The sequence below is a fragment of the Cervus canadensis genome, chromosome 12 (genome assembly GCF_019320065.1).
Source record: "Cervus canadensis isolate Bull #8, Minnesota chromosome 12, ASM1932006v1, whole genome shotgun sequence".
Classification (NCBI taxonomy): Eukaryota; Metazoa; Chordata; class Mammalia; order Artiodactyla; family Cervidae; genus Cervus; species Cervus canadensis.
In genome coordinates this window covers 73,803,729-73,828,640 of record NC_057397.1, presented here as the reverse complement: position 1 = coordinate 73,828,640, position 24,912 = coordinate 73,803,729, and the positions used below count along the sequence as shown (strand labels likewise).

The 24,912-nt window shown below is 38.1% G+C and overlaps 1 protein-coding gene across 7 annotated transcripts in view; it reads left to right on the top strand.

Moving 5' to 3' along the window:
* RALYL (RALY RNA binding protein like) overlaps positions 1 to 24,912 on the top strand; it is a 773,956-nt gene that overhangs the window by 330,066 nt on the left and 418,978 nt on the right. For all 7 annotated transcript variants that reach the window (XM_043483548.1, XM_043483551.1, XM_043483550.1 and 4 more), the window contains exon 2: positions 14,673 to 14,951. In XM_043483548.1, the coding sequence (XP_043339483.1) occupies positions 14,696 to 14,951 (256 nt within the window). In that variant the 5' untranslated portion in view covers positions 14,673 to 14,695. The remainder of the gene's footprint in view (positions 1 to 14,672; positions 14,952 to 24,912) is intronic.

Below are 24,912 nucleotides of genomic sequence, written 5' to 3'. Positions count from 1 at the left end.
GACATTTGGTTGGAGAAAGAGAAATTTCTGAAAACAGTGTATTTTATGCTACAGTTTAAAGAGGTAGGGGGTTATCTGCATGGATGGATACACCTTTTGATATAAAGGTCACTCACTAGTGCTAATGCCATACCTCCCACGTGGGCCAATAGTAAGGAATCTACCTGACAATTCAAGAGACGCAAGAGATGTGGGTTTGATCCCTGCGTTGGGAAAATCCCCTGGGTTAAGAAATGCCAACCCACTCCAGTATTCTTCCCTGGAAAATTCCAGGGACAGAGGAGCCTGGCGGACGATAGTTCCTGGGGTCACAGAGACCTACACAACCAAGCCACTGAGCGTGCACCTACATGCTAGTTCCCCAAAGCATTCTCTAAGGGAGGGACCTTGTCAGGACGAGAAGGGACGGCGTGATTTGAGCTGCTCGGGCTCCTTACCAAATCCCCCAGCGCTGAAATGAGAGGAGCCGCGCTGCTGAAGGAGGCACATAGCATACGGGACTGCAGTGAGGCCCGCCCTGCTCTGAACTCGGATCCCACCCTTCTGTAGCCGTGTCACTTCAGACAAGTTGGCCTTCACGTGCCTCATTTGGTTGATCAGTGAAACGGGAGTAGTGCTGCTTGCTTGCTCTGCTTTTGTAGCTTCGGAGTTGTTTATTGAGCATCTGGGACAGACTCTGTCAAACGTCGGGGCCCACGAAACGGCAGCTGTTAGTAACCCAGCGGAGACCGACAGGATGAAACCTAGCTAAAACCTTGATAGTTCCTTTGGTTCTGTTTGATTTTTTTTTCCCTCTTGGTTGCTCTTTCTTTTTTCTCCCTTCTTAATTTTCAGTCACCAAAAAGCTTTTCTCCCGTGTCTTAGTTTTTTGTTGGTTTGTCTCATTTGTCTGCTTAGAGGTTATAACTTATAACCAACACACCCAACTTCGATGGTGCTCTTTCCCTGTAAACTGTCTACATGTACAAAGCAAAACATATGTAAGCACTAATATTGTTGAAGTGTTACCTTTTTAAGTGTTTAAAATGTGCATAATGACTGAAGGTAACAAGGATTCGTTTTCCACTGATTTTCGGTCCTTATATCAATACCTTATTAGTGAAGAGACTTACGAGCCAGAAGAGAGTGTTTAACAAGTGGTGAAGGTCTATGGGGGATGTAACTACTGACTCACTGAGGTCTGTGCTCCACAATGCACAAACTCATGATCTTGAGCAATCTCTTGAACATCCTTCTCTGAGGTTTGAAATCAGGAAATGGAATATCTTGTTATGTTTAGACAAGGTTTCAGTAGTTTTGTTTTTTTAAATGATGCATATATTCTAAATTAACTTTATTGTTGATAATCACATAATAGATATAAATAGCTTGTTTCATAAAATGTAAAATATGGAAGAAAATTAATATTGATGAAAGCATATTGGGCTTCCCAGCTGGTACTAGTGGTAAAGAACCCGCCTGCCGATGCAGGAGACATATGAGACGTGGGTTTGGTCCCTGCATCAGAAAGATCCCCTGGAGGAAGGCGTGGCAACCCACTCCAGTATTCTTGCCTGGACAGAGGAGCCTGGTGGGCTACAGTCCATAGGGTTGCAAAGAGTCGGACACGACTGAAGTGACATAGAACACACATGCACACATCTAATATAAACTCCTTCTTTGAAGATCAGAGACACCAATGTGTCACACCCATCTAAGTCTCCTGGCTTAACTTTAGCTTTACAAAGTAAGGAAATACAGCGCTGCATCTAAAAATAACAGCATACTCTACTATCATTGCCGTGTCATAAACACTAATAACGTGGTGAGATCTTCTGTGGTTTGGTTTGTTCCGTCTCCTAGTGTTTTTTAAATTTAACAATGGACATCACTTTTCTGACTCTAAGAACAGGTATGATGAGCCTTTATCCAAGTTTTAAGCAGCCTTTGTGCTGTGTGTGGATTGCAGTTTACAGACGTGGGCTCCCCCAGAAAATGCACAGGGTTTTGAATATGTTTGCATTACTAGAGATGAGGAAGTCCTCCGGAGAGCCCCTAGAATTCTAGCAGATGGTCCTCTAGAAGTGGCTGTTACATGTAAAGTGTGTTATAGAAGTCAGAGATAATCAGATAACACTACAGTTAATGCCCTATGAATATGCAATAGGTAAGAAAGTATCAGCGCTCTTGTAAAAGTCATTTTGGCTCCTGGATTCTCAAGCCTATAAAATCTACTCATGTATTACAATGTCTATGTTTTTCTGTACAAATCTTTGCAAAGTTGTGGACCTTACTGCTTGTGTTTATGACCCTAAGTGACATTCAATTTTATTTTACTGAATAAACTGCAGTTATCATCTAAACAATAGCTACATAGGGATAGCTATTACTTCTAAATATACTTTAGTAAAATGCAGGCTTTTTCTTTATACAATGGAGAGAACCAGTCCCCAGCCAATTTTTTTTTTAATAGAGCTTCTTTCCTGTTTGAGTCTATTGTGTATTGTGGATGTTAAAAGTGTTTTCATAGAGAGGAATGTGTTTACACACCATTTTAAAATAATGAGATCCATTCCAAATATAGAATCGCATGCCCCTTAATCCAGACTGAATACATATCCCTTTCAACCCTGTTCGCAAAAATTGTGAAGATATTTAAAAACATATCACTAACAATAATAATCTAAAACATTTCTTACATATCTCTGATTCTCAGAATTGTGCTTTTTCTCTCCAAAAGCATGATGATCCCTGCCATACTGTGTATTTCACACATATGCATTTACATATGTATGTTTACATATGTATTTAATTTATCTAGGCTCTTCTTTTTGATTTAGATGCTTTGCTAATGCCAAAAAGGATAGTAATCACTCTTTGCATGTGTAGGACATTTATATATGGAATAAATTTTCAGTTGAAAATTCTGTGTGTGTGTATGTGTGTGTGTGTGTGTATGTAGAATATATAGTATGGGCTTCCCAGGTGGGGACAGTGATAAAGAACCCATCTGCCAATTCAGGAGGCATAAGAGATATGGGTTTGATCCCTGGGTTGGGAAGATCCCCTGGAGAAGGAAATGGCAACCCACTCCAGTATTCTTGCCTGGGAAATCCCATGGACAGAGGAGCCTGGCGGGCTACAGTCTGTAGGGTAGCAAAGAGTCAGACATGACTAAGCAACTGACACTTTCACTTTCATACAGCATCTCAGATTTGTAGGAGAAATTTCCAATACATATGTTCAGAAAGAGCCCTGACCAACAGTGTCACTTGAGTACATAAAATGACACTTTGGATGAAACTTGGATCTGCACGGTCATTGTGGTTCCTCTGCAGGCTATTGCAGACTTTGCTTGAAAAATCAAGGACTCAAGGAGAAGATACATAAAACATGAAAGTCATTTCTGAAAGTGTACGTACAGACCCAAACACCAGAACTTCCATAGCATCAGGTCCTTATGTATAGGCCAGAGATGTTTAAGGGCTAGGTCACAATACCAAAGGCAAGACACCTGTCCAATCACAATTGCTGAAGAATACATGATAAATATCAACCAAGGCTGTGGTGTGGCATTTGTTCATTAAAACATTTTCAGTATGTTGATTCACAAGACAACCTTTTGAGAACAATATACTGACTTTAATATTGCAATGATCTCAGATGCAATATTATCTGAAGCTGCGTCAAATCTCTAGAGTCCCCTGCAAAAGCACTTTGGGAAACACTTGGTGTAAAGCATTAGAAATCAGAGTTCAAATCCAGCCTCAGAGAAGTTATCAGATTACCAGAACATTGTCTGATAATCTGGAAGCATTCAAAGGGGAGATGTAAATTATCTTTGACTCAACTCTATGTACCTGAAAATGGATAAATACTATTTTCACAGAAAAAAAAAAATAGTCTAGGGCATGAATTTCTAACGTATCTGTATATTCGGAATAATAACTCAGCTAACATCTTTTAATCAATTCCTATGTGGCAAATATTGCATTTAGTGTTTTACTATGCTTAAGTCTCTTAAGAGTCGTATCAGTAGTTGATATTGTTATTTCTAAATTTTGGATAGGAAATGAGCATTGGAGGTTAAATAACTCCTCAAAGTTACTCATCCAAAAAGAAGCAGAGTTAAGACTGGAAGCCTTGTTTGTGTAACTCTAGTAACAGCATTCTTTAACAGGTACGCTTACTCCTCACGTGTGACGCGTTATACTAGTTATGCTAATATTACAACCTAGCCTATGTGTTTGCCACATTCTGGCTTGTACTGCATGCCACACAAGAGGTCAGTAAATAAAGAGACAAGCTGCCGGGTAAGTACTAGGGACCTAATCCAGAAAGCCAACAGGATGAGAAGATGGCGGACTACTGTCCCAAAGAAACATCTTGCCCAGGTTTGAATGCTAGTTTCTTTTATAGAAAAAGAAGGGAGGCAATAAAATAATAAAGGCATTAATTGTGGCAAGTATTTCTTGATTTTGGATGAGTTAATTTCTTCTTTCTGGCAACCATGCATAGACAGGTCTGGTCAGAATATTTCTTGTGAGCTGAATGCAAGTATGTTAGCATAAAGTTCAGGTGTGGGAGGCGAGGTTCCCAGAGATGGGCCAATATGTGTACTTTAAATTATAGATAACATCCATTTAGTGATTCAGTTCAGTCACTATCTGACTCTTTGTGACCCCATGGACTGCAGCATGCCAGGTGTCCCTGTCCATCACCAACTCCCAGAGTTTGCTCAAACTCATGTCCATCGAGTCAGTGATGCCATCCAGCCATTTCATCTTCTGTCATCCCCTTCTCCTCCCAGCTTCAATCTTTCCCAGCATCAGGGTCTTTTCAAATGAGTCAGTTCTTCACATCAGGTGGCCAAAGTATTGGAGTTTCAGCTTCAGCATCAGTCCTTCCAATGAATATTCAGGACTGATTTCCTTTATGATGGACTGGTTGGATCTCCTTGCAGTCCAAGGGACTCCCAAGAGTCTTCTCCAACACCACAGTCCAAAAGCATCAATTCTTTGGCCCTCAGTCTTTTTTTATGGTCCAACTCTCACATCCATACATGACTACTGGAAAACCATAGCTTTGACTAGATGGACCTTTGTTGGCAAAGAAATGTCTCTGCTTTTTAATATGCTATCTAGGTTGGTTATAAGATTTCTTCCAAGGAGCAAGTGTCTTTTAATTTCATGGCTGCAGTCACCATCTGCCATGATTTTGGAGCCCCCCAAAATAGTCTGTCACTGTTTCCATTGTTTCCTCATCTATTTGCCCTGAAGTGATGGGACCAGATGCCATGATCTTAGTTTTCTGAATGTTGAGCTTTAAGCCAACTTTTAGTGATTAACTTGTAGCAAACCAATACAATATGATGGTTAAAGTAAAAGAAACAGATCTAATATGGAGTCAGGTTTGTGCTTCCTTATTATATATGAGGAATACAAGTGAATTAGGACATTTAAGTGGTATCGTTATCTTACCTAGAGTCTATCCTCCCCTTAACAATTATTTCTGAAGTAAAATCTTAACAAATGTTAACTTTTACTAAGCTTATGAATGCGTGATCATTAATAATAACTTTATATATTTCATTCCAAAAAGAGCATCCATAATTTTTGATTCTACATCCCCTGGGATTTTCTAATATTTTGTGGAGATTCTGAATAACATCGTTAAGGTGAGGGGAGAATTGTGACGTCTTGTTTGTCATGATAGAAAATTATATCTACAGGTCTGGGATTTATTCCACCTAAGAAATTGTGTTCTGAATCAATTTGTTTTTTTGTGGGTTTTTTTTTTTTTTTGTGATACATGGATTGTGAGATGCTATCATGAATAACAATATTATTATCTGCCTTCATAGTTGTTGAGTTTAAGGAATTTGTAAACAATTTTATCTGATCTAGACATACAGTAGGCATTTTCACTATATCATTTTTATTGCTACTTGATACAACCCCAAAACATTCAAGTTTGTGGAGGGAAATTCACCGTTGCACTTATAGTAGGGCATTTTATTTATATTTCAAGACAGTACAGAAATTTTAGGGGATCGGCTGTGGGATTTAAGACCTTTTACTCTAGGGCCAGTCTTCCAAAGCCACATCAGTAATGACTGAAAATTGTTTATCTCTGTGGGCAGTTTAGTAGCCTAGGTGAAATCACTCAGCGGTTTGAACCTCACTCTTGCGGGAACTGCCATGATTGACAGTTTGAACAGAGAAGACGAGAGTGGAATGGGCCTGTTAAGTAGGAGTGAGTGAATTTCTCCTTCGGGCATGACAGTGTTTACCTCCCGCAATTTAGCTTTAACCGACCCGGGAGTCTTAAAATGGAAAAAGGATGTTTTATTCAGTGGAGGCACATGGGGTAAGCAGAATTTTATTTCAGTGAATACACGAGAATAATCCTCTTAGTATTTCTCCATCGCTGGCCTCATATCATGCGTTAATTACAAATGAATGTTATGGTACTTTTACTTTGAATTGCCATGTTTTCCTTATTATACTTGACTAAGCGAACTCTGCTATACATGTACTCCTTTGTGACTCACTCGAGTGGGTTGCCATTTGCTCCTCCAGGGTGTGTTCCCCACCCTCGGAGAGAACCCAGGTCTCCTGCATTGCAGGCAGATTCTTTACCGTCTGAGCCACGAGGCTTCCCTGTATGATTCATGTTGTTCTTCAGTTGCCCAGTCGTGTCCAACTCTTTGTGACCCGTGGACTCCTTGTGACTCATAGAAGGCAAATACAAAGTTGAAGTTGGTAAATAGATGGATCTTATATATTCTGAGAAAAAAAAATATCAGAATAACTCTGGCATTCTCAAAGTACGTGTTACCTGTCATTGTTAATACAATTTTTAACACAAATCACAGATGAGGTCTTAGCGTTTGTGGTTGTTCCTGCTTCAGCACAACGTGAATAGTCTTGGTGGTGAAGAGGCTTCTTGGTACAGAATCCTTGGCCCCTATAGTGTTAAGTGTCTTCCTTAAGTAACTTGGAACCCTTCTCTGGAAATGCTCAAAGCTCTCAGAGGAAATGAGGGCAAAAGGTGGCACCCTCCCCTTACTACTCTATGTGAATGGGCGTTTTGTAAGCATGTAAGCCAACAGAAGGTATATAGTAAGTGCCCTGTGTTTGTTAGTCAAAGTCTCTCAGTCGTGTCCAACTCCTTTCGACCCCATGGACGATAGCCTGACAGGCTCCTCTGTCCATGGATTCTCCAGGCCAGAATACTGGGGTGAGTAACTGCTCCCTTCTCCAGGGGATTTTCCCAACCCAGGGATCAAACCCAGGTTGCCAGCACTGCAGGCAGATTTTTACAGCCTGAACGACCAGGGAAGTGCTTGTTAAATATAATGTAGTTGTAAAACTGCTTTTGAGATAGTTCTAATAATTTATAGGCCATCTTTTAAAATTCAAAATTTTCTAGATGGAACCCCTTTAGCAATATTTGTTAACAGACATTTTTAAAAAAGGTGTGTGACAAATAACGAAGTGGCCCTGAATACTTGTCCCGTACTTTATTCTGACTGCATGGTACCAGTCCACTAAGGGATCTTTTCAAATAGGTCTTGGTTTCTACACGGATGTGGTTAACTAGTCACAAACTGAGGTACTGGTGTCTCGTGGTCCATGGCTCTCTGACAGATAATGGTTCAAATAGCGGTTAGTGCTCTGAGACTGTGTCTGCCCTTGCTTCATGACCCCTGATAATACAGACGGAGCACCAATTACAGCATCTTCGGTCATTCAGAGGAAGCTTGTTTCTTAATCATTTCCTTTCACAAAACCCTTATGTCTCAAGCAGGTATCAAATCTGATTGAACGGTTCCCCCCAGTCAAGTAGAAAGCATCTAATTCTTGTTGACTTGACTTCCATATATAACTCAAAACAGTCTTCTGCCTAGGTCATGTGGACCAGTAGAAAATTATCCCAGAAGCACAATTACAGTCATCATCCTAGACAATTTGTTCGCCTAAAGGCTCTGTTTTGCAGAATAGACTGTCATATGTAGTAAAGGCTCAGCTGGTAAAGAATCCGCCTGCAATGCAGGAGACGTGGGCTCCATCCTTGGGTTGGGAAGATCCCCTGAAGAAGGGAAGGGCTACCCACTCCAGTATTCTGGCTTGGAGAATTCCAGGGACTCTATAGTCCATGGGGTCAAAAAGAGCTGGACATGACTGAGTGACTTTCACTTTCTCCTAGAATTATATCAGTTTGTTCATATTCTGCAGGATATGAGTGTAAGTGTACCTAAGGACTCAGAAGTGTATTAAGTGCCTGTTTTTGATTTACACAGTAACTCAAATACCATATAACTTTTATCTCTTTGGATCTTTTGGCTTTAATTTAAAGCTGATAGCTAATTTTTCTTATTTATATAAATTTCACTGGAATATTTTACATTGAATATAGTGATAAGATAAATAGACAATGTTTACATGATCCCTGATAGAATAGACACAACATCAATCACAACATCGCTAGTGATTCAGAGGAAGTTTGCTGGAATTCCAGAAAGTTCCAAACACAAATAGGTTCTTAACCTTGGGTGATGTGAGCATGTAAGAACTAAACCATATCCCCTCAGAAACTCATACATTGAAGTCTTAACCTTCAGCGTGATGTTGTTGGGAGGAAGAGTCTTTGGGAAGTCCTTAGGTTTAGATGAGGTCATGAAGGTAGGGGTCCCATGGTGGGATCAGCGCCTTATAAGAAAAGGAAGAGAGGCCAGAGTGCTCTCTCCACCAGGTGAGGACAGGAGAAGGTGGTATCTGAAAGCCAGGAAAAGAGATATTACCAGGAAATGAATGGGTTGGCACCTTGATCTTGGACTTACAGGCTTTAGAACTGTGAGAAACAAATGTGTCCTGTTTCAGCCACCCAGCCTATGGTAATTTGTTCTATTAATAGCATTCCAGGATGACTAATGTGTGAAGAAAAAAAAAAAGGTTACATTGATTATTTGTTTCCTGAAAGTAAAAGTCACTCAGTTGTGTCCACCTCTTTGTGACCCCATGGACTATACAGTCCATGGAATTCTCCAGGCCAGAATACTGGAGTCGGTAGCCTTTCCCTTCTCCAGGGAATCTTCCCAACCAAGGGATGGAACCCAGGTCTCCTGCATTGCAGGCAGATTCTTTACCAGTTGGGCCACAAGGGAAGCCCAAGAATACTGAAGTGGGTAGGCTATCCCTTCTGCAGGGGATCTTCCTGACCCAGGGATCGAACCGGGGTCTCCTGCATTGCAGGCGGATTCTTTGCCAACTGAGCCACCAGGGAAGCCCCATTTGTTTCCTACTTTATGTAACGCTTGGCGCTGCCCACCCAGTGTTCTGTTGGATTGGTCATGATTTCCACATGGATCTGTCTGACCTCACACAAACCTAGGTGATGGTCAGTCTGTTGGAGGTGTGACCTTCTGCTCAGTAATGATTGGATCTGCTAAACTCATTAAACGTTTCCCAGTAGATGGTGTAACACATTTCATGCCTCTGTTGACCAAATTTTCCAAAGGCACTTGCCAGTGCAGGAGACATAACAGATGCAGGCTCAAGCCCTGGGTCGGGAAGATCCCCTGGAGGAAGGCATGGCAACCCACTCCAGTGATGTCACCTAGAGAAGCCCATAGACAGAGGAGCCTGGCGGGCTACAGGCCATGGGGTCGCAAAAGAGTTGGACACGGCCAAGGGACTTAGCACACACGTGTGCATAACACAAAATTGATTAATATTCTAAATTCTTAACGTTGCCTTACCAATAATCATTTCTTTCTAACTTTAAGGTCACAATAATCAATAAAAATCATTAACTCTATAATTGTTACCTTATTTATAATTATGTTTTTATTTATTTTTGCTCTCAACTACTTGAACTCTATCTCTAGATGAAAAATGTTTATTTCTTAGTAGTTAATGAATCTAATCAAATATACTCATTGCTATGAAGCTATATTAGCTAATACTGATTTACAAAATTAATGCCATTCTTATTTATGTATAGTAATTTTTCAATTTCTTACATAATTTTATTAAATATTTATATTATGCCTCAAGCTATTCAATTAATTGTCTCATTTTTAAACCTTCCTATATCATATTGTCATTTTTTCTTTCAATAATATCTCATATTAATCCATTTTTATGAAATTTATCATATCATCTTTATTATTAGTGAGTCCCTATTAAAATAAAGCTATTTTATATTTTTAAATATTTTTACACACCGATTAGTAGTTATAAAAGGAAATGAAAACTGGATTTCTAGTTTCTTATATAGTGCTAATGCCACAATATTACACTCAATTTCTGAGGAGCATAGTTTAAGAAAGTTATAAAAAGTAACTTGCTGTGAATATAAGCAATATACTTTCAAGATCTGTACAAGCAGAAAATTTCGTTTTTTTTCCTGAATGTCTTTCATAGCTGTTGCAATTTAATTGCAATATTAAGATAGAAGGGCTCTTTGTCTTATCAAACATTTTAATACATAATTTTTAATTTCTATATTAACAACAATTAAATTTTTAATAAACATTGAACACATGCTATTCACCAATATTTTAAAACACAATATGTGGATTTAGTAAAGTATGCATTTAACAAATGCAATCAGAATAAATTTTATTATATTTTTTAATACTGAGGACTTTGATGATATGCCTGGTAAGCTCCAAATATTAATTCATGTTCCCCGAGACCAGGGGAATTTTGCTGCTTCTATTATTAGCCTGTCTAGCTAAGCTCTTAGACAGACTTCCTTTCCTTCATTGCAGAAATCAGATTATCCCTCTCTCACTTAGCTCACGGTCTGTCCACTCCTTCCTACACCCTGCGGAGTCAGACTGGAGCACGTGGGGAGGAGCTAGCAGGCATCAAACTGTCACGGAGCAGGACCCCGTGGGCCTTCCCGAGACAGGCCTCCCCAGATCCCCTGCTCCGGCTCCTCTCTGCAGTGCCTGGAGGACTGTGTGAGGCACATTACTGAGTTATCTTTACAGACATGCAAGTGTGAAGGTCTCTCAGCTGTGTCCGACTCCTTGTGACCCCATGGACTACAGTCCGTGGAATTCTCCGGCCAGAATACTGGCGTGGGTAGCCTTTCCCTTCCCCAGGGGATCTTCCCGACGCAGGAATTGAACCTGGGTCTCCCACACTGTAGGCAGATTCTTTACCAGCTGAGCCTCCAGGGAAGCCCTTGTGATATGAAAACAGATATGATAGGAAAACAGATGTGAAAACCGCTCACCAGATGGAAAACGTTTACTGCCTGTTGACCAGGAGCATCCAGCACCAGGCCTCCTGGAGCGAAGGATGATAACGCTATTCCCTGTGACCCCACCTGTTTCCTCAGCATCAGCCAATCAGAGAATTGTACCCGAGCGACCGCAGGCCCTGTGGCCCGCCTCCCTCACCTGGCTTTTAAGAATGCTTTGCTGAGATGCTATAGGGGGCTGGGGCTTTTAGGGCATGAGCCCCCATCTCCTCGCAGGGCCCTGCAGTAAGCCTTTCTCTGCTCCCGACTTAGACGGTTCGGTTTGTTTGCACTCCCTGGTCACGGGACAAAGAACTTGGCACTAGCAAAACTGCTTTGAGTATCCTAAAATAGCCTCTGCTGGGAGAGAGGAGTGGTGTGAAGTATTTCTGGAGAATAGCTGAACACTGATAATTAAACAACTTAAAAAATATCTTTTTCTATCATTTTTTAACCCAGAATTTGCCAAAGTGTCCATCTGAGATATTTTGTGATGTAAAAAATTGGAAACAAGCTTAATATTCATTAAGAGGATGAAGAGTATTATGCTATAACTTCATTACCATACAACTATTTGTTACCACATTAAGGTTATTTAATAACACAATAAAATGGGTATTGCAGTAATAAGTAATGGCACTTGTATGTAAATTATTTGCAAGTAAATGATGATGACTTTTTCTTGGTAATTTACAATTTTTATTAAATGCTAGAAAGAAATGAAAAGTAAATCAAAGTTTTAACAATACGTATCTTTTCAGGTTGGAGTTATATTTTTTTCCTGCATTGTACATATCCCCTAAAAATCTTTACTTTTGAAAAGTTACTCTGATTTCTCTCAAAGTAGGGAACAGTTTGAGGTTTAAGAACTGAATCTTAATTGTAATTGTGACATTTGTCTTTAAGAATGGTAGAGGTATCACCAAATATACTTGGTGATTCCTATTTTCACAAAATAGTGTTTATGATGCTTAAGATCTATTGAAGAATTGTCACTGCGCCAATGGGTGTAAGTTATATTTTTCTGAATTGGGGATGGTTTTCTGAAGAATAAATTCTGACTTTCTTTTGGTTTTTCATTTCAGTTGTTTTTCTAATTATAAATTGAAGTAATTTATAGCAACACTTTTTATGAAAAAAATCAAGAATGTGTATTATGCGTTAAAGTATGTGAAAAACATCTTTCTGTGAATAATGAGAAGTTAAGTAGATGCCCAGTGAATTCTTAATATCATTTAATGGTTAATTCATATATCATTTGCTTCAAGAAGTTATCTTTGCTCTTCACATGCTCTCTTTTTTTTCGGATATCACAACTTTAGTTTTATATCTTGCAGTATTTGCCAGGTTTTACCTTATTTTTATGATTTTTTTTTTGAGTACTAGCTTTAAATTTCAGCAGATGATGAATTTTATAGTATGATTTGGTTTTATAAATTCATTTTTGGATCCCTTTAATCTCTTCTCAGGTTCTTGAATACGGTGTGTGTTAATATTGTTGGCTGACTTTTTTGAATGCCTGGGTATTTCTCATGAGTGTCTGAATGAATCTAAAATTTAGATTGTAAATTCAGGTCCATAAAATGAAAAGAAGGGTAGAGTTTATTGACCTGTTAATTTTGCCTGTCCCAAAAATATTTTCTCTTAGGTACATTTTAACATTGCCTTTAATTCATAATTAATGTATATATTTTAGATTAGAGAGTAAAAATCTCTTTCAAATGCAAATAAACATCTTTTTGTAAACATATTTAAGATTTTACAGAACAGTCACCAACTCAGTCTAATATTTCCAGAATGAAAATCCTACTCTTAAATTAGTCCTCATGTGGCAGCCATTTGACTTTTTAATTGTTTTTCTTCTAAAACCGTAACTTTTCATAAGCTTCTGGCACCAGTCTGTTCAGTCGCTCCGTCGTGTCTGACTCTGTGTGACCCCATGAACTGCAGCACGCCAGGCCTCCCTGTCCATCACCAGCTCCCAGAGTTCACCCAAACCCATGTCCATCGAGTCAGTGATGCCATCCAGCCATCTCATCCTCTGTCCTTTGCCTTCTTTATAAGTGGATATATATAATGTGTCCAACATTTAGTAAAATTTTAGTAATCCAAGAATTCATAATTAATAAACTAATTTTAAACATTTTATGATAAGTGGTTGCTCTTGATTTTAGAATTAGCTAGTTTAAACAGGTAATGAGTAAATTTTCAGGTATATCCAGTTTACATGCCTTTAAAATTTCCACATCTTTAGTGCTCAATTTAGAAATGCCATTTTAAATTATTTTTTAAAATAAAATGCACTTGTTAATTATTTTATAGCTGTAAGATTTTAAAAGAAATTATTTGTACAGAAACATAATGTTGATAAAATTTATCAGTTAGCTAGTATTCCACAATGATCATCAATATTAGAGATTATATCTTTGCTGAAATTTTATTTTCACCATACTAGTTCCTTTAAATTGTCTGGCACTTTAGAAGATGAGATCTGTCCAAATGCTTAATAATATTGTTGGATGAATGGATGAATTTTTAAAAGCCTAAAAAATAAATTGTAAGTGCCAGAGTACTTGGAAATAAAAGTTTCATTAAGTTTAATTAAGCACAATTAAACACTCTGCCAAGCTCAGAAAGCAGTTTTTAGAAATACTAGCAGTCTTTAGGCAACATATGAGCTGACAGTTAAATGAATTAAAAATGAGGTTGAGAATGGATGTTTCCACACAGATACCCAGTCTACCCTATTTGTTGATCATTGATGAAAACTAGCTATACATGCTGTTTCTCTTTAAATGACTTTTGATGTTCGTTCTGTTAAAGAGAATATACAGAATGAATTCTGGTTAAATAATTTACTTTCAAAATTATATTTTTATGTTAAATTTCCTAATTAAAAATTTTTAATACTTTTTTTCTCTTCTACAGTATTTATTGAAATGAATTGTTAGTTTCTGATAGAAGGATTTTGGTAATGAAACAGCCAATATGTCTACCTATTATAGAAAATGTAGAAATAAAAATGCAGGGTTTCAACAATAAATTACAGTACCATATTCCATCATCGGACCATAGTCATATTGGATTTTCTTTTTCAGTAATAGAAAATGTGGCTTGTTCCTTAAACTTGCTTCTGAAATACTTCTAGACGTAAAAATAAAAACCACTACAAGATGTTTAATCACTGTGTAGGCCTGAATTTTAGATAAGTTAATCAGGAATGTATTTGTAACTATATGCTAAATAATTACAATTATTTTTCTACTTCATTTTGCAATGCAGGATTCATCTTTTATATTACTAAATTTTCTTCTCAATAAAATTAATGGTGCTTGGGGATTTGAGGTTACCTGGTAAATGACTGAAAAATTGCTAAAAGCCAGGGGTATCCATTCCATCTAATTATTTTCCTTTTGATCTTTCTTTTGTTTAAGGATTGAAACAAACTGAGCCAACCATGACCGGCAAAACACAGACCAGCAACGTCACCAACAAGAACGACCCGAAGTCCATCAACTCCCGTGTCTTCATCGGCAACCTGAACACAGCCATCGTCAAGAAAGTTGACATCGAAGCAATCTTCTCAAAGTATGGAAAAATAGTCGGCTGCTCCGTTCACAAAGGTTATGCGTTTGTACAGTACATGAGTGAGCGTCACGCAAGAGCGGCAGTGGCTGGAGAAAACGCCAGGATCATTGCAGGCCAACCGCTTGGTAAGTCCTGCTTAACTGTGGCTTCACATTAGCGTTCTTCCCTCCAAGCACACCTGGACACAGCATTGTCGTTTAAAAGCCAGCACAACCATGGTATTTGCTTCTTAACCAGCTATAGTGATCTTACATTTATAACTGATATTGTTTTCTTGTTCTCGTATTATATTAAATATAAGTGTCTCATTTTCTCTACAAGTTATAAGCTTGAGATCAAGGCTGATTTGTAATACTTAGTATCATCACCAGTCTTAACAGGCAAATGAAAAATATGCATCAACATTTAACTTTGTTTGACTTGATCAATGTCTTATCTTCCAGGAAATACTATGTGAAGCAAAAGAATCATAATAATTACTTTTTATACTTATAGTACTTATTCTGAGAGGCTGATGTATGTACCTCACTTATTGTTTTTATTTGGGGAGGAGAAGGGATATAAAATAGCAAAAAGAAGTAAATTTTGAGAACTGGAAAAGAAGTATACAGTACTCTTTCGTCTCTTGTCCTTCATGCCTGTTCAGTCATGTGCAATAATCAGATTTATGTCTCATATCCAGGAAATAATATAGCTCTTTTTTCAAAGAAAGGAGCATATAGTCTGAAGTAAAAAGAGAATTCTTAGGAGAAAATATTTCGTAGCAAGTATGCAGATAAAAATAAAATATTAGACAATCCTTTTTCTACTTAAGGAAAAAGTAGAATTAATACCTCAGTGATTCTCTAATTTATATCTCTTGTCATGTTCAGGTTCTTATATTTAACTGATTATACATTGTCTTCTTTTGGATATGCAACAGGCATCTTAGCTTCATATGCCTAGAGCACAGGACAGTACTCCTGATTTTTCACATCACAACTTCCTCCACCCTCACACTTCTCCATGGTAATAAGCAGAACTTTCATTTTTCCAGTTTTCAAATAAAATCCTGAGTGTCAACCTTGATGCTTCTCTTCCTCTCACACTTCGAATATAATCCATCATCACGTTTCTCACCATTAGTATATCCCAAACCCAATCGACTTTTACATCTATACCAATAGCCATCTTACACAGGCCACCATTATCTCAGGGGAACTCCTGAAATAACCCCTTTATTGGTCTGTCTCTTTCCACTCCTGCCAGAATATCCCTTTAAAACATAAGTGAGATTATGCCTTTAATTTTCTCTTACGTCTCCAATACATTTACATTGCTCCCAGAATAAAGTTTATATTCTATGCCGTGGCTATGATGCTACCACCTCTTCAACTCCTTCTCTCTGCCTCCTCGTACCACTTCAGGGTCGCTGGCTGTCTTGATACATATGCCTCAGACATTCTAAAACTGTTCCTACCTCAGAGGCTTTGGATTTACTGTTCCCTCTGCTCAGAAGACAGGTCTATGCTAATTATTTTTTCCCTGCTGTATTGTATGCTGTTATCATATTCTACTTTTTCTGAAAGGATTTTCTGACCAACTTATCTAAAATAAAATAGTCTTCCACCCTCTTGCCTACATTGTCTACTGGATTATTATATTTTTTATTTTTTTCATGGCCCTCGTGTATCTGGAATTACATTTTTTTATATTTTGTGGCCATGCCGTGAGGCTTGCGTGATCTCAGTACCCCTGCCTGGGACTGGAAACAGGCTGAGAAGTGAAAGCTCAGAATCCTAAGACCACTAGGCCACCAGGAAACTCCCTGCAATTACATATTTTAATTTATGATGTTACTTCTATCAGTTCCACAGATGTAAAGATGAAGGTGTATATAAAAGAAACGATAAAAATGCATAGACAAATCAAGCTAAGAGTGTTAAGAATGTTGCATTAAAGTTATATAATGTAATTATCAAAAATTTGGGAGAAGGTATGGAATTCAATACAGTGAGAGTAAAGTCTGAGGTAACGGTCTTGAGAAAAAAAAAGAAGTTTTATGTAAATGCTTGCAGTAAAACCAAGGAATATCACTTACATATAGGAATACAGTTTTATTTATAGTTCTCCAATTCGCTTTTCTGTATTTTAAAGAAAAATGAAGCTTTCCAAAATATATTGGTAAGTTTCATCTTTGTCCTTACGTGTGTGTCATGATTTTGCTCCTTTGCCTTGATGTTGGAATTGTTTTACCAATTTTGCTTTACCTTCTAAATTGAAATCTCTACTTCAGGGCCACATATGAGCCAAGTATCAGAGAAGTAACCATTTATTACCTCTATCCTGATTATTATAAGACTAGTACATATTTGTAGAAATGCATTTACTTACTAATTTAAAAAAAATTAATTATCAATGTGAAGTCAGTTAAAAGTCAGGTCATGTGTTAACGAACTATAACTAATTTTCCAGAGTCCCTTTTCCTATGTTGGGGAGGGGAACATTTCCCCCTCTACCCATCTTGAGTTCTTGTGAGTGGTCTAATAATAAAACCGACACAGCTCAGATTAACAGCAGAAAAAGAAACAAATTGTAATTCAGTCACATGGAGGTCTCACAGAATTGCCTGAGAAATGACCAAAGCAGGCAGCTTTTATACTTTTTAGACAAAATAAATAAATAAATAAAACAATAAATTTGGAAAGAATTGATGGGACAAAGAAACAGGCTTTGGGACTTAATTAGTAAGGAATTTAAACAAAGTTTGAGCTTGGGTAGTACATTAGTAAAGAAGTTAGAAGAGTTGCTTTCACACAGGTTTTGCTGCCTGAATTCCCTATCTCTGAAAATGAGGCTGTCCTTCTTCCCCCAATTGTAGGGAGGGCACCTTTCACATGAGAGAGATTTATTTCCTAACTTTAGAGAGACAGAGAAGAGATTCAGCGTCCCTGTTGCATCAACTGTTTAAGTCACTTTATTTCAAATTAATCCATATGCCAATGAGGCATACTTTGGGGCCACCTACCCTTGATCCAAACACCCATCACCGCTCCCTTATCAGAGAAAAATGCAGTGGGGAAGAGGCAACAGCCACACTAAAAATTTAGCATCTTACTTAGAAAAACCCAAGGGGAAAAAATGATGACGCCAAATCACTGTGCTTTGAGAGCCACAGAATTAAACCATGCTTCTGATAAGATGCCATTTTTTCCTTTTCAGTCATTCTGGAATCCTATCTCAGATGTGTCCTCCATTTAATCTCTGGGGCACATAATTTAATCAGTCATAATCACCCTTTCTGCCTCAATCCATGTCAAAGACTTTATTCTTTTACTACAGTTGAATTCTAGTCTCTCATTCCTTGCGTCTGATCAGAATGCCTTTTCATACAAAGTAGGTGTTTTATAGCTTCATAACTTTGCTTTTCAATATACCTACCTTTATTTCAATATACCTACCTTGTCTTAAACCATATTGCTAGAGACTCAGGCAAAGGCTTGTCTTCCAGATGTTGTTCCTTACAGGAAGCTGGTTCCTGAAGAAAATATTTAGTTTTCCAGGAGGTATACCCACTTCTGGCTTTATATATTTTGTTTTTGGTGACAGGGGGATACTTAGGTGTAGGTAAAATCACTTGCTTCTTGAAATTTTAGACTCTCAATGAGATTGTTTATGATTTGGAGCTCCCACTAAACCTTACAAACTCTTAATTTGAAGTGAATTGATTATGGATCAAATACTATAAAATTGATATTAAAAAATAAAAAACTGATATAAAATTGATATTAACTTCATGTACCACAACCTGTATAAACATTTTTCTTTTTCTTTAGAGTGGGAAGAAAATTAATATTAAGGCATGCACTGGGCTAGTACTTTATCTATATTATCTTATCTCAGGGCATATTCAAGTAACTTCTGAATAGAAACAATCTTCATATTACAATGTGTTTAAATTTTTTATAATACAATTTAGAAATTAAACTTCAATAGTATCAGAAAAAAAATTAAACATCTTAATGTGAGTTCTCATAGTTCTATGAAATTATAGATATATCCTTAAACTTAGAATTGATTATGCATGTGATGAAACCTAGCTTTTATCAAGTGGAAAATATTAATAGCCATTTTGTGTCTGCAAGTAAGGAGACACTGAAGTGTTTTAAGTTGTTGAAAATGTTTTATTGAAAGAATAATCCATTAGCAGTTTGATGGATGAATTAACGTGATATAAAACCAGAAACAAGGATGTGTGTTGGGAGACTTCTGAAAGAGTCCAGGTTTCAAATTATGGAAATGAAGAGGGAAAAATTAGGAAAATGATGTAGAATCAATAAGACTTAATGACTAGTAGTCAAAACGGGTGAGCCAGAAAGAGAAGAATCAAGAATGATTCCCATATTTCTGGTTGAGTTCTCTGTTGAATTGCCTTGTGGGTCATGAGGATGGTGGAGAAAGATTTTTGCGTAGGACAGTGAGTTCAGGATTGAATAGATGTATTGAGATTGATGTACATGCTTCAGGGTATCCAGGTACATGTATCTAGTAGAATCTTGCAAGTTCAAACTAAGAGGAGAGATTTAGACTAAAAGTAAAAAATGTGCGTCATCAACGCAGTGCTAACACTGTGGAGATGGATAAGCTCACCCTGGGAAAGTGCATAGCATGAAGAGTATTGGCTGAAGATGGATCTGTGGAGAGATCTTTGAGTCCAAATAACTAGAAGAGTCTTTCTAATAAGCCTTCTGGAAATCTCCATCTGAACTGGTTTTGCACAGCTCTTTGCTCTCCCAATTCTAAATGGCCGTTACTGTGCCCTTCCTAAACTTCCTGTATTGATGACTGCTTTCTTAGCGATTGATCCTTATGTCAGCTCCCTTACACTATCAGTAGTAATGATTTCCAAACTCCCAAGGCCATGTGTGCAAGTGTTCTTATTTATTTTAATATTTAAAATCTCATTTAGGAGAGCTTAAGCCTATTATCTTCAAAGCTTAAGTTTCTTTCCATACCATTGTCTTCTATACTCAAAGTCATTTGCTCAGCTGAGTAGCAGAGAAAACTTTATCCAACTTGCCAAATTTCAGTGTCTGTCTTTAATAAAACCATTGACATAAATGTCTTTCAACCAATTTCAAGTCAATCATTGCAGACCCAGTCAAGATGATTTTACTCACTTGACTATATTAGTATACCTGAGCAGTTAAGAACCAGAACTCCTATATATACCTGTATTATAAAATATTCTGTATCTTTCTGGTGAAAACATCTTTTAACCATGAAATTATCATCAAATTCTCATTTGAAATTTTAAGCAAGTATATATTTTACATTCTTCTCAAATTCACATAAAATGAGAAATTATTTTAAAAATTGCTGGATTCTACCAAAAAATTATAGTGCACAGAGTACTAAGGGAGCTCAGAAATTAGAGCTCAAAATATTGGAACTCTAATTTGAATTTTGAAAGTAGGTCACAGTCTAATGTTTTGATTAACTTTTCTCTCTTGGATTTTTTATTCATACTATGCTGACAACATTCCTAAATTTTATACCATAACTCATGAAAAGGCACCTTGAATTAGTTCCATGGTCTAGCCATTTTATCGACATGATAATGAACCCAAGGAATGTTTTATGGAATACATAGTCTGTTTGCTGACGTTGTTTCCCTTAAAGGCTTATAGCACACACATAAGCTCGTAATTAAGGTGATGCGTTTCCCTTGTGACTAGATTCCTATATATTTATTACTCCAGAATGATTAAACAACAACAACAAAAAAAAAAAGAAAAATGTCTATTTCCTCAAACTGCATGGAACGTCTCCATTCTTTTTTAAATCTGTGATCGAGACATGTCCCAAACCTGACTGTGAATTTGACATGTTTATTAGGGGGCCTTCTCCCCTTTCCTATGCGATTTAAAGTTTATGCCTTTGTTTTTCAGTTCACAGTTCACTCGTTCAAACTTGTGTGGCATGTGGCATGGTACCAGCTGTGACCACAGTCTGTGACGTTTCAGAATCACCCTCTCTTCTTTTCTCCATTGAGATCGCTTCTTATTCCCAGGGCACAGTTGACAGTCTGAAGAAATTTACCTGATAAAAAACCCTTTATCCTTTGCTTGGAGAAGTGTTATTTAAATAAATAAACTGGGTGGAGAGATGGATTTTGTGTACTGCTCCTTCCTAGTACCCATAATAGCATACCTTGTGGGTATGATAAGGAAGAGGAAATTTGGGAAAAAACTTAATTTTCTTGGCGTATACATCTTCAGTTCTTCAACACATCTTTTGTGCAACAGTTGAAAAAGTGATGCCCCTTTTTTATCCCTGGTGTCCTGCCTTTGACATGCAATGAATGATTCCTGAACTGTGGAAAAGAACAATTAATTGCATTTCATCCATAGTACTTGGGGATTTTAAAAAATCAGAATCTATGAAGTTATTCTGAATATGTTTTGTAAAAAAGCATAATTTTTATAATACACAGCTCTTTACAAAAATGCATTTCAATTTGGTTATTTAAAATAATTTAAATTGAAAAAATGAAGAGAAATTGGATTCTAGGTTTTGTTAATGTTAGAAATATTTATTATATTTTTAATCCAAATTTAGCCAGTGGAACTACTTTTTCTCAAACACATTATGTGAAAGATGAAATAAACATTTGAAATGTCTAATACTGACAATTTGTATATGAGAGGTCACACATAAAGTGTCATCTTGTACCAAAATATCATGCAGAGGTTGGAGACTAAGTCTAGATCAGTTCCAATCTGCACTGATTACAGTTGGCTTGATTACACACAGGCTATAAATAAACATTTGTAATGTCTTTATTTTTAGACAGTTTCACTCATGATGGTTGCAAGAGCACAATTTGTGAACTTAGGAAGTCAGTTATTAATAGTAGGAGAAATCCAACACTGAAAAAATCATTTATCTGTAGAAAACATTTTGCTTTAACACCTATACACAGGTTCCTGTTGTTGAGGTTCAATGTCTAGCTTAAAAGAAAGAACATAAGATAGATAATTAAATTAATTTGTATTAATACTATAAATCTCTTGAAATTGCTTAAGGAATTCAAAGAAAGTGCATGAATAAGATTGCTCATTTTAAAATAAATCTGGTGAATAACTTTAATCCTGATCATGAGAGAAGTGATGGAAAATGAATTGATAAGAAGAGAGATATTGGAGAACAATCCTGAGTATGGAGAAAGAAGTAAGCAAAGAAATGCTAGTAATACACCAGTGTTACTCCATGCTGGTAATACTCCAGGCATGTCCTATGAGTAATGGATTTCAAAAGTGCTTTTATTCTCAGCCACTATTTTGCATTCAGAGTGATCTTTTCAAAAGACAAATTTACCCTTATCACCCTCTGATAAAAAATTATCAGTGATTCCTACTTGTTCTGAGAAAAGAGACTGAAACCCTTCCTGGGGCCTTCAGCTTTCTATGCGACTTGTTTTCTGCTCATCTGTGGACACTCCACGCTGCCCTCTCGGCCTTTCCTGGTGCTCCATCTCAATCTGCTTGTTCTTTGAACAGCTCATCTCCTCTCCCTCCCCAGGACCTTTGCACATGCTGTTTGAGCTTGTGAAATACCCCTTACCAAGCTCCCTGCCATCCTGCCTCCCTTCTCCGCTTCATCACTCCCTTCAGTTGACTGTGCGTCCTTCACATCTCAGGTCAAATGTCCATACTTTTAGCAAACCTACTCTGATACCTCAACACTATCGGTATCCCTTTCTAGCACCTATCTTCTTCTCAGTTCTATTTTTATACTGGCTATTTTGCAACTGGTACCTGTTCCTTCTCCCCATAGGTTTCGTTCCTTGAGAACACTGACTGTATGTTTATATTCATCTTTTCCGCACCTTGTGGTGTGCTGACACTTTCATGATAAACACTCCATGTGTTCTGGGTGAATGACTGAATGTCTAGAGGAACAGGTGGATTTCACTACAGGGCCTTTTGTGACCAGTTGCTGAGTCGTGTCTGACTCTTTGTGACCCCATGGACTGCAGCCCACCAGGCTCCTACGTCCACGGGGTTCTGCAGCAAGTATCCTGGGTGCGCTGCCGTGCCTTCCTCCAGGGGATCTTCCGGACCCGAGGAGCCAACCCACCTCTCCCGCTTCTCCTGCACTGCAGGTGCATTCTTTACCACTGAGCCACTGGAGAAGTCCCAAAGGGCCTCTTACCCCCACTGAAAAGTGTAACACAGAAAAAGAGAGACAGGGAAAGATGGAGAAGGAGAAAGAGGAGGAAGAGAAGGCAGAGAAAGAAAGAGGGGCGGTTGCAAGTTGCCAAGGAAGGAAGTAATTATAATGGGGTTGCTGTAAAGAGAAGGCGCTGTGGTCCCCTTTAGAGGGGATTCAGTGTCAAAATCAGACACCGCAGAGATGGCCATGCAATGCACGCTAAGTGGCTTCAGCCGTGTCTGACTCTTTGCGACCCCATGGACTGTAGCCCGCCAGGCTCCTCTGTGCGTGGGATTCTCCAGCCAAGAATACTGGAGAAGACACAGTCCAGAATCGCCATGTCCTCCTCCAGGGGATCTTTCAGACCCAAGGATTGAACCTGCATCTTTTATGTCTCCTGCATCGGCAGGCAGGTTCTTTACCACTAACGCCACCTGGGGAGCCCCAGCTATTCATTTGTCCTGACTTTATTTTTCCAAGTATAGCCCAATCTTTAATAAGCATCAAATATTAACATATACATGTTTTGCCCAAAGGTTGTAGTAAATGATATATGGGTTTAAACAGAGATTTTATTCATGGAATGCTTTCTTTACATTCCTTAAAATGGCACTCATTAGTAGCTTTTTTACTGTTATTAATGGCTAGGTATTTTCACGGTACTTCATCACTGTCAAAGCTTCGCCAGCGCAGATCATCTTATTTGATTCTCACAACAATACTGAGAGGGATGTAATATGAGTGGTCCTGTCTATTCTGCTGGGTAGGAGCTGAAGCTCAGAGAAAGAGACTTGCCTCACGGCACACAGATGCTGCTGCTGGATGTCAGACTCACATAATCTCATTCCAATTACTTTCACCATTTATTCTTTTTCCAAGAAGAAACATTTATTTACTGATTTATGTTTGGCTGTGCGGGGTCTTCGCTGCTGCTCGGCCTTCCTCTAGTTGCCAAGAGTGAGAGTTGCTCTCTGGTCGTGGCTAGATTGTGCTCCCGATTGTGGAGGCTCCGCGGTGAGGCGCCCAGCCTCTGGGGGACATGGGCTTCAGGAGCTGCGGTTCCTGGGCTCCAGAGCAAGGCCCAACTGTGGCAGCATGTGGGCTCAGCTGCTCCGCCACACCTGGGACCCTCCTGGACCAGGGTTCGAACCCGCATCTCTTGCACTGGCAAGGAGATTCTTTACCACCGAGCCACCAGGGAAACCCCACTCTTCATTCCTGCCAGCAATTTTTTTTTTCATCTGAATATATCAGTAAAGCTACTGCACATCTTATCATCCAAAACAGGATAATTCTGAGTGAGAAGGGATGCTGTTTATGCTGTGATGCCAGGCTTACACCAGACAACTTGAATGCATGGTCTTTATTATCTATTGCACTTTTACTTAAAGTAGAATTGTCAACTTGCTTGATATTTCTTATAGGACAATTACTTTACAGTATTTTAGTTAAAGTATACCAGCCTCAGTACCAGATAATCCCCAACATTTTAATAGTCAACACAATAGAAATTTATTTCTTTCTCACATAAAATACAGTGTCCTAAGGAGGAGATGGGTGAGGATGAGAGCTCTGTCCCTCTTTAATCCAGGGACCACGCTGTAGGATGTTCTTACATTTTTCGGTTAGTGGCTGCTGTAAGGAAGATGAAACTTTTCTTTCTTCTCTTCAAGGTTTGCTAGCCGATCTAATTATTGAATTGATGTAAGAGAGTAACTGGAGAAGAGCAAATTTGATTTGTATGTACAGGAACTTATCAGAAATACTAAACTCAAAGAAGTGGCCAAAGCAGGCAGCTTTTATAGCTTTTAGACAAAGAAACAATAAATTTGTGAAGAGTTGACAAGATAAGGTGGTTTGGCCTTGGGAGTGAATTATTTAAGAAGTAAC